The 10,371-nt window shown below is 36.6% G+C and overlaps 3 protein-coding genes across 3 annotated transcripts; 2 read left to right on the top strand and 1 right to left on the bottom strand.

Annotated features, from left to right (window-relative positions):
* The first annotated feature begins 534 nt into the window (after positions 1 to 534).
* LOC105232385 (uncharacterized) lies at positions 535 to 1,767 on the top strand. Its single transcript, XM_011214045.4, has 2 exons — positions 535 to 692; positions 762 to 1,767. The coding sequence occupies exons 1-2, from the start codon at positions 648 to 650 to the stop codon at positions 1,485 to 1,487; spliced, it is 771 nt and encodes a 256-aa protein (XP_011212347.2). The 5' UTR covers positions 535 to 647; the 3' UTR covers positions 1,488 to 1,767.
* A 1,589-nt stretch (positions 1,768 to 3,356) lies between these two features.
* LOC105232384 (uncharacterized) lies at positions 3,357 to 4,670 on the top strand. Its single transcript, XM_011214043.4, has 2 exons — positions 3,357 to 3,652; positions 3,728 to 4,670. The coding sequence occupies exons 1-2, from the start codon at positions 3,599 to 3,601 to the stop codon at positions 4,346 to 4,348; spliced, it is 675 nt and encodes a 224-aa protein (XP_011212345.2). The 5' UTR covers positions 3,357 to 3,598; the 3' UTR covers positions 4,349 to 4,670.
* Positions 4,671 to 7,266: 2,596 nt separating this feature from the next.
* Positions 7,267 to 8,254, bottom strand: LOC105232383 (uncharacterized). The gene is made up of 2 exons (XM_011214042.3): positions 8,014 to 8,254; positions 7,267 to 7,955 (listed from the first exon to the last, which is right to left on the bottom strand). Exons 1-2 carry the CDS (start codon positions 8,062 to 8,064, stop codon positions 7,290 to 7,292), a joined length of 717 nt encoding a protein of 238 aa, XP_011212344.2. The 5' UTR covers positions 8,065 to 8,254; the 3' UTR covers positions 7,267 to 7,289.
* Between the last annotated feature and the right edge of the window lie 2,117 nt (positions 8,255 to 10,371).

Genomic DNA, 10,371 nt, shown 5'->3' with positions numbered 1-10,371 from the left:
CTACGATAAACTGATGGAAAAAATAAATTAGACGGATGGGACTCCTAGTGATTATTCCCTCCTTCGAAGGCTTAAAAAATAGTTCACTAAAATGAGGGTGTGAATATGGAAACCAACACTTATTTTGAAGGATTGTTGGCTTTAAACTGTCGAAAAGCTTGGAAAAGTTGGAGGACTGTTAGACCTCATTTATTTTTCAAAAAAAAAATTATGTAGACATCTGTATTTTCATTCATCAGTATATGCCCTTTTTCTCTATTTTTAATGGCCTTTCAACCAATGTCGTCAAAGAATTACACACATTTGTAGAATTATTTTACTTCTTCATACATTTTCAAAGTATTTTGACGAGATGTCAGCAGTTAACTGAACAGCTGGTTGGGGTCCACAACCGCTATTGCCGGCTCTGCATCCGCGTAGCAGCGACTATTTGACCTTTGTTCGTCAGTTTCGTATTTTTTTTCGGGCGTACATTCATTAGACTATCAATTGAAGCGTTTGCAATAAATTAAAAATGAGATGAATGTTATTAGTAAACATGCCCATCGCCAAGTATAAATGCCTGGACAATCACTATAACTGTGACTAGTGCATTCTACTACAGCGTGCAGTAATTACTAACCAAGAGAAAGTCAGTGACAAACAAAATGACGAATATATTCTGGATTTTTGTACTTGCAGCTTACTTGCAGGTTTGTAGGAAATAAATTTCTATCATCTTCCTTTTGTAATTCATTTGCAAACTTTTATTCCGCTCCTAGTTTGTAATTTGTTTGCCAACTACGCAAACTCAAAGTGGCCTCAAGGACAGCAGCAGCACGGAGCTGAATGCACTGACACCGGCGAAAAACACTCTTAAGCCCACGGCTTTGACTTTGGAAGAGCAAAACGCAATAACGCGCGAACGCAAACGACTTTCGGCTATGATAGCCGAAGGCGACAAGAAACACCATCAATTTCTATTGAAAGGTAGCAATAAAATAACCAAAGAAATACTTGCCGATCCTGCAATCAATAGTATAAACAGCGTAGATGGTAAGAAGGAAAAGGCAGTGCTCGAACAATTTGTGCGGGATTCCGATGATATCATTAACGATATGGATAAGAAATGCGTTATGCGTGTGCTTAAGGACTTTTACACGTTTACGAACGAACACTTTTTCAGCAAAAATAATCTTACGAATGTAGATGATATTTGGTTCAAAGCTTTGAAGGCACATGGTATGGATCAGTTCGACGCTGACGAAGCCAAATTATTGAACGAAATCGGTTACCAGTATGCCGATGAGTTCGAGAAGTATTTGAAGTCGCTTTCGCCAGCAGGTCGCGAGAAAGAAAAGGATTTAGTGTATGTCCAGGAGACTTATTTGGAGAATAAAGATATTATGGATAAGGCGAATTATGGATTTCGGTACGTGAATTTTTTTAACGCACAAAAACCAGATGAGGAATTTATAGTGATGCGTAAAGGTAGCGTGGATATGTAAATTCAATTTTATTTTATTTAATTTTTATTAGCGAAAAAGAATTTGTAATAAAAATTAATTTTTTTAACGCAGTTCAGTTTTCGCCACCAGTGTAATTTTATAATGTGTGTATGTATGTTATTACGTCCAACAGTGTTATATTTTTTGGTTTCTTATCACTGTTAAAAAAATGAACTGAAGACACGTACTCTTATATATATGTATATTGTATATACTTACTATATATAGCTTACAACATAAATAAATATGTGCATATATACTCGTATACACTAACAACTAAGTGTGCTTACAGCCGTTAATTAGATAACAAGCCGTTAATACTTTTAACTGTAAACATGTTTTTGCTTGAGTATTAGTAATCAAAGGCAGATTGTTGTAGGTACTACAACCGAATAACCAGGTGGTTGCTTACGTTATCAAATATAGCGTCGAACAATAGGGATGACGTGGGTTTGACAACCCGTGGTCAAGTTTGTTTACAGAATTGTGTTCAGCTAGACTTGTCATTGTCATTTCATGTCACGTTTCACATTAGTGCAACGCTGGGAAATCGCTCAAGATTATTACGCAAATTCATATATTCCAGAAAATCAGGAAAACCCAAAAATCATCTTCTCAGTAGGCTCCCATTTATGGCTTAATGGCTTCGTCAATAAACAAAATCGACGCTTTTGGGGTGTATGGAATCATCAGTGATTATGCGATTTAACGCCTCTAGATTATTTTCTCTGGAGGTAAATGTCCCCGTTCGGATGTTAGCTCTAATCGACATCGACGTTTCACCATATATTCGAACATGAAAGCCGAAAGATCTACAAATTGATAACTTTGGCGATAATTTCATAAAAATTGAGTCAATGTTGGGTTTCGATGAAATTTCGAATTTGTAACAAAGACCTATTCGCTTCATTAGTTTCATCAGTCTCGAGTAGCAGCACTAATAAAATGTTGTTTGTAACACTAAGAAGCTGGCATTTATAGATTTTACTGCAGTTCCTCTAACAATTTGTTTTAATAGGGTAAAATTCAAGTATGGGTAAAATTGCGCAACAAACGGAAAAAACTGTTAAGTCCTTCATAAAGTGATATTCATGAATAATTATATAAGCTAAGTTAATTTAGCTCCGTGCAAGCTGGCTGCTGCGCGAGCTCACTTTTGACCAAAAACAAGTTAAAGATTCGGAGCAGTGTTTGGATATGTTGGAGCGGAACAAATCCCAGTTTTTGCGTCGGTATATGACAATGGATGAAACATGACTCCATCGCTACTCTCCAAAGATCAATCGATAGTCAGCGGAGTCATCAGGCATGGAAAAGCGCAACAGTCGGCTAGTAAAGTAAGGCCATATTTTCTGATGCAGAGGGAATCATTTTTATTGACTACCTTGATAAAGGAAAGACCATCAAAAGCGACTAAATCGCCGAAAAACGGCCGCATTTGAAGAAAAAGAAAGCGCTGTTTCACCAAGATAAGGCACCGATATACAAGTTAGTGAAAACGAAGGCAAAAATCCATGAACTAGGCTTCGAATTGCTTTCGCATCCACCGTATGCTTCAGATCTGGCCCCAGCGACTATTTCATGTTTTCAGAACTCAAAAGAAGAATGCTCTCTGGAAAGAAATTTTCATCGATTGAAGATGTCATCACCGAAAACCATCGGAACAGGTGCCGGTGTACTCAAATGTATATACGTAATCTGTGTATCCTGCTTTATAGCCGCATAATCTATATAAGCTTATCTATCTTTGCACCAGGTGTGAACATGTATTTACATACATATAAAGGGGGTTTCTGAATGATGACTAATGACGTATAGGTATATCTACTCGAGCCCTTATCTGCAACAACAGCGAAGAATTGGCGTAGCCTAAAGTGCCCAAAGCAAAATAGATACAATAAAACAGATAACGACAGTTTCGATTTTTCCCAAAAACTTTGCTATAATCGACATACATTTTTAGTATGAAACGAAAGCTAAGTGGAGAAACAACGCGCAAACGAAAGTTGAGAATATCTAGTAATTACTAGATAAATAAAAAAAAATACCAGTCTACTCAGTTGTGCGATACTAAAAATAATATATTCCCGTAGTACAAAAGAACACTGAATATGGGAAGAATTAACGGACTTTTGCTGGGTGCGCTGGTGCTACTCGCAACGGCTGTAAGTATAGTGTATCAGAAGAAATATTTTCATTTTACTGCATTGCAATTATAACAATTTCTAATTGTTTTGTAGGTGAGCTACAGCGCAACCGCTCCCGCTCATGATGTCTTCGTGAAATTCGACACTGCAATTGAAAGCACTGTGTTTGAATTTTACGTAAATCTGTTTAAATACTTATACCATGCCTTGATTAAGACTAGCGAACTGTTGGAAAGTGTTTTAAAGGATGACACTATTGTGCGGAATAACAACATAAACCAGACTAAAGTACTATTCCAAGGCTACATTGCTGAAACTACGGAGCGCCTTAAGCCACCACCAACAAATATGACGAAATTGGATGGTTTCCTGTGCATCGTCGCCAACATACACACATTAAATTTGTTCGGAGACATCGTGAAGCGTTACAATACCACCTCGCTGCCGACACCTTCCGATGAGTATAGACTAATTGAGGCGGCATTAAAACGCCATGGCCTGGACGAGTTGATAAATAATTTGAAAATCCGTAAGACGGAATTTATCAATGAATTTTTGCTCAAAATGGATATTGTTGTCACGGATCTGTCGGAGGAGGATAAAATTAAGAACCACAAGCTGGTGGAATGGTATCAGAATTATCGAAACTCCACTGAAGAGCAAAGAGCGAATGATATCTTTACGCATTTCGCACAGATGTATGCACGATTTTGAAAGTTAATAATTGTTTTTAACCAAATGTGATGATATGAGGTAGAAAAGAATTTCCGCTAAAAAAAATAATTGCGATTGCTAACCATCAAAGCGTTTATAGTCAATAAATGAATCATATTTGCAGATAAGAATGCTCGTTATCGTTATGGGCTTTGCGGGGCCAGTCTATGTAAATGCTAAGTGTGTGTTACATACACAGCTGTTTAAGTTTATCACTCACCAGATGTACAAATGGTGTGAATATTACTTGTAGAAGTGACACTTTATCATGTAGTTGAAATATATATAGAAATACATAATTATTTATTGTTTGACATATGTATGTATGTATTTTTTAATTATACCCTGAACAGGGTATATTAAGTTTGTCACAAAGTTTGTAAGGTCCAGAAGGAAGCGACGGAGACCCTATAAAGTATATATATAAATGATCAGTGTGTTGAGCTGAGTCGATTTAGCCATGTCCGTCTGTCTGTCCGTCTGTCCGTCTGTCTGTATATATACGAACTAGTCCCTCAGTTTTTAAGATATAGTTTTGAAATTTTGCAAACGTCATTTTCTCTTCAAGGAGCTGCTCATTTGTCGGAACTGCCAATATCGGACCACTATAACATATAGCTACCATACAAACTGAACGATCGGAATCAAGTTCTTGTATGGAAAACTTTTGCATTTGACAATGTATCTTCACAAAAGTTGGCACAGATTATTTTCTAAGGCAACAATGTAATCTCCGAAAAAAAAATTTTCAGATCGGATTACTATAGCATATAGCTGCCATACAAACTGAACACATAGTTACTAAAAGATATGCACCTGTGAAGGGTATATTAGCTTCGGTGCAGCCGAAGTTAACGTTTGTTCTTGTTTTTCTTTTTGTTTGTATTTTTTTATGCTTTTTTCGTATAGTGTAAGGGAAGAGAGTCTTGCTTAGTCATGATGATGATTTTCTGAATTGTGTGTAGTCTTGTTACCTTTCAAATCATGAATACAGATTTTCTATAGATTTTTTTTTACACCAACGTCAAATTTTCGAGGGCAGTAAGGATAGGAGTAGCTTATAAAGAACTTGTAGACGAACTCCTTTTTTTTGATAAAATCAGAATAAACACAAAAAAGCGTAAAGAAATAAATTTAAACAAACTATATATACCATACAACCAGAGGAGGATATAGAAATATTTTTTGTTTACTTAAAACATGAAGATTATTATATTAAATAGTACTAAATTGAAAAAACACAAGTTTTGAGAATTTTTCGAGAACTTCTTCTGCAGTGGCTTCAATATCATGATGCGTGTTCCAACGCCAGGCCGATCAATCTATCTTGAAGCATGTTCGTACTCAGCCACGTTTTCACGAAGTTTCGAAAAAAAAGTGTCGTCGTTAAAACAGTTTCTCCCAGATTGGTACAACCTTTTTTGTGTTTGTGTGTGAAGCTTGAATTCCATATGTCAATTAGTCACTAATTGATTAATTATTAGTGCATGTTTGGCAGGAAAGCCAAAGATTTGTCTGGCGATTTTTACTACGGACAAAATTGAATTACGAGTTCGCTTCGTTTCTAAAGGAATCACGGCTACGAAATCTTGAAAATGCTGTAAAAGTACTTTCAGGAAGTCTACTTTATCAAGAAACAAAAGTGTTTGAAAGTCAAAACGCAGATAGTGAAGGCCGTGAAGTCATCGTAAACTTGTTACAAGTGAGTCGTCCCTCCATCATCGGTTGAAAATCCTCAACACATTTTATTTAATATTTTAGGTATGAGGCCTCTTACCAAAATAATTGAAAAATAATGCAAAAACGACGTCGAATAGAGGTCGCCAAAGAGATACTTGCCAATGCAGCTGAGAACCCTTTATTCATCAAAGGGATCACAGCTGGTAACGAGAATATGAATAGAAACTGTTCAACAATCAAGCAAATGGTGCATATTTTAGTGGAATTTTTTTTTCGAAGATTATATTTTAGTGTATTAACGTGAAATAGTACGAAACCTAAAAAATTATCTACATTAATTAAGTGTATAAGAACTTAGGAAGTGGAGGATGGGGTCATGTGTAGAAGTTCACGCAGGTGAGGAAAGTTCTCTGATCGCCATTCACTTGGGAGTGGCCAGAAACGATTCTTTTACAGCTCACGACTTCCGGTCTTTGGCCAAGTATCCTCTGGGTAGCCTAAGAACATCCGTTTTAAGGCGAGCTAAAGTGAGAAGGCGAAACATCCCCTACATAGGGTTGTGCGCTAGGTTTGGGACCCGCCACGTAAAAAAAAACACCCAATGAAAACTTCGGCTATAATCGCGTAAGCGGTGTCTACGCCAATTAAAAAGAATATAAGAACTTTTAAAGTTCGTTGGTTTATGTTTTGTTGCTGGCGGCAGAAAACATTACTGAAGGAATGTTGCCGCTGTTCCGGTTACGTAGACCCGACAGACCGGAAAACGGTTTCATATGTTTATTACACTTTTTGAGCAAGATATGCTCCTTGAAACTATGTATAATTAGAAAGTATAGAAAAAAAGTAACTCCCTAGGGGTTGATTTGTGATGAAAAACCCTTTGATACCTCAACGGAAGCCACATTAGAATCGTGACAACATTCTAAAAACTAAACGCGATAGACACTTCCTAGTATTACCTTAAGAACGCACATAGAGCAGAACGCTTTTCAGAAACACCACTGTGATAGATTAATTATACGAAACCTTAAATGACGTCGATATGCTGATGACATCATTTATTTTAGCTATGATAACTCTTGTAATTTTTATAATTTCCGTTGAAATTGAATGCAAGACATTCTAACAGATATTTACGGCCGAAACTTGTGCACTATAAGAATTCAAGTTAAGTACTGAAGATGAACTGCTTTCTAATACTGGAAATTCTAAAATATACCACTGCTGGCTTTGAAAACTTTGTATAAGCCAATGTAAACTTTTATTCGAAAAATTGCAAAAATTCATCTATTAAATTTCCAAGTTTTTCTTCATAATCATCCTCTTTCTGAAAGCGCTCAAACCAGTCGATCAATTGATGTTCTGCTTGTCTGTCTACTGCACTCAGTGAGTTCACAAAGTCATCGAATACGTTTGCAAGCGTAATTAATGTGCTTTCCATATTCTCACGGAATTGCTTATCTATGCTTTCTGCTCCGACTCTATCGAATGCCCCTTGTAATATTTCACTATCACCATCGTCGATGTCTTCAATATCATAGAAGATTGCACCAATCTCGTCGACCGATGCGAAAATGTCCTCTAATTGCGCTTGTTCTGCAGCGAAATCGATTTTCTCAATATGCTTTAGCGCTTGATCGAATCGATCTATGTACCTATCGATTTCTGTGGTTCTATTAGGTTGCGCTTTCAGTTCTGCGATTAAGTTCCTGATTAAAGTATTCGAAGTGTGTAGTATGTCGGTGGACTGATTGGCAAGTATTTCCAGTGTATCGAGTAGCAAGTTATTTTTCGCCAAACTTAATTTAATATTCGTGTTCTTGCTAGAAGCATTGTTATCTGTGGCTGCGGAGGAACTCTCCTGTGAAAGTGGCGTCTGCGATTCGTTGGTTTTGGAAATGGCTTGTTGTGGAAATGCAGCCGCAAACTATTGGAAAACATTTATATCAAGTTTGTAGGAGTTATCAGCTTATTTTCTGACTCACCCGCAACGCCATGCAACAGCTCAAAAGTAATACAAGCCAGCTCGTACTCATTTTATGTAATGACTTTAAGTATATCCGCCTAGCGTTCGTTTTGAAAATTCGAAATGAAACTAAATCGGAGCTCCATCCGTGCTAAACTTTTATATTAGCCCCAAGTGTACACATATATTATATATAGACGTACGTGCGGGTAGTTATAAATTTGCGCAACAATAGTTTATAGACAGCTGTTTAGTAGCCCGGTATTGTTCTGGCCAGTATAATTGAATTTGAATAGCGTTTGTTGACTGTGTATATATACCGATGCATATACGTCAGATGACTTAAGTTTATTGTTTTGCACAAAATCAGAAATAAAAAATAAAGTTACACACCACTGGGAAAATTAGAAAAAAAAAGAAAAAATGCCAAATTCGATTGCACCGAAGCTAGAATACCCTACACATGAAAAAAAAAATAGTTTCCAAATAAGAACTTAATTCCGATCGATCACTTTGTTTGACAACCATATGCTTCAGATATTGTAGTAAAGCTCTAGGGAATATTCCATGCGAAATTCCGTGCAAAAAGCTTCTTCCAGAGAAACGAATGTGTGCAAATATTCAAAACGATATCTTAAAATTGATGGACTGTTTCGTGTATATGCAGACAGACGGACGGACTAACCTTCATGGCTCATTCGACACAGCTCGTCACGCTGATCATTTATATATCAATTTGTTAGGCTCTCCGGCGCTTCCATCTTGTTATTACAAACTTAATATACCCTGTTTAAGGTATAAATAAACATATTTATATATATATATGTACATATCTAGTATATGTACTACTCATTACAGACCCAAAAATGTTAGAAGCAATTATTATACTAAATATAGAAAAGTATAATATATACAGACTTTCCGGAGGGTGTTTGACACGTACATATGTATTTTTTAGTCCCCTTATTGCTAAATGATTTAGTTTATATATGTACCTATACCTGCTCGTTGAATCAGCGAGAAGATTTAACAAACTTTGAGACTACAATGAAAACATGAAATTTGTATGGATTGTAGTTGAACGGTCGTGGAACTCGACAAATTAAAGTTTATTTATTAATTCTCTACTCGTTGGTATAAAATTGTCGTAATAAGAGAAATCCGGAGAAGTTCCAGTGACGAATTGGCAATTATTTCCTGTGTGTCGAGAAGCAAGTTATTTTTTTCCAAGTACCTGTACGTTACAGTTGAGCAAATCCTAGAAGACTAAATCTAATACCGAAAATAATTTTTTTTTTACCTAAAAAACTTTATGTTTGTTGGCGGCAGATAGCTTATAGGATCTTTCGTAGATAGTAGAAGTGTGAATAATTTCCGTAGAGACTGCTCATAAATATAAAAAAATTACATTGGTTTACTGTCATTTTGGGACTATGATTTTACAGGTTGTTTCTTGGTAATTTTGGGTTGCTAAAACCGGATGTTTGCTATTTACCTAACAGGTGGGATGTTTTGTGTCGTAGTCCCGGAGTATATGGGTCAAACCACCACCATTTACTAAAATAACAAAAATTGCTGTATGAGATGGAAAATTTTTGAACTGGAATTCGTAATCAGGACATCCTAAATACATCCACAGAACTCTTAGCAAAGATGTGACAGACGGATCAGGGCGAGATGAGATGTCATGCTAGATCGCCAAGATCACCAAGATAAAAAAACTTGCATGCGTTTTACTCACAAGATATTGAAATGACAACCGGACGGACGGTTGTTAAGCGCTTGAGAGGTCACAACCTACTAGTATTACAAGCGAACAGGACAACAACCAAGTTTGCTGAGTACAAATATCGTAAGAACTTCTACCATCACTGTGAAAATTGATGAAATTTGAGGATAACACCGCTCACTCCCCATATAACAGTATTACTAAAAACTACCAAAAGCGCGATAAATCAATAAATGAATACGGCAGAGACATGAAATTTTACCACCGAGATAGTATGGGAGAGCTTTACGGAAGCTGTTATGAAAATTGGACGATGGACGTGACGGCGCCCACTTTTTGGTGAAATTCCATATCTCGGGACCCGCCCAACCGTTTTCAACTAATACGTGGCATTCTTTTTACATTTTTATTTCACATTGTGAAAATAGACGAAGTCGAACAACAACCACGCCTACTTCGCATGTAGCACTATTTTAAATTACAATCGATTCGTGCAGTTTCCTTTATCCGAATAATGTCTTTAGTGTGTGCCACCCTATGGCCAAAAATTGTGGAAATCCAATAAAAATTTCTCAACCGCTTAGGTACCGAATATTTAGATCCCGGTACATATAGTTGACTTTTGCTCGAATATGTCGGTCAATATAT

Source organism: Bactrocera dorsalis, chromosome 1 (assembly GCF_023373825.1).
Source record: "Bactrocera dorsalis isolate Fly_Bdor chromosome 1, ASM2337382v1, whole genome shotgun sequence".
Classification (NCBI taxonomy): domain Eukaryota; kingdom Metazoa; phylum Arthropoda; class Insecta; order Diptera; family Tephritidae; genus Bactrocera; species Bactrocera dorsalis.
This window is presented reverse-complemented; position numbering and strand designations above follow the sequence as displayed.

Bases quoted from the DNA above. Each gene is read 5' to 3' on its own strand.
- LOC105232385 (XM_011214045.4), top strand. From the start codon at position 648: ATGACGAATATATTCTGGATTTTTGTACTTGCAGCTTACTTGCAG. The intron at 693-761 runs GTTTGTAGGAAA...TTCCGCTCCTAG, and splicing joins TACTTGCAGCTTACTTGCAG to TTTGTAATTTGTTTGCCAAC.
- LOC105232383 (XM_011214042.3), bottom strand. From the start codon at position 8,064: ATGAGTACGAGCTGGCTTGTATTACTTTTGAGCTGTTGCATGGCGTTG. The intron at 7,956-8,013 runs GTGAGTCAGAAA...GTTTTCCAATAG, and splicing joins GCTGTTGCATGGCGTTGCGG to TTTGCGGCTGCATTTCCACA.
- LOC105232384 (XM_011214043.4), top strand. From the start codon at position 3,599: ATGGGAAGAATTAACGGACTTTTGCTGGGTGCGCTGGTGCTACTCGCA. The intron at 3,653-3,727 runs GTAAGTATAGTG...ATTGTTTTGTAG, and splicing joins TGGTGCTACTCGCAACGGCT to GTGAGCTACAGCGCAACCGC.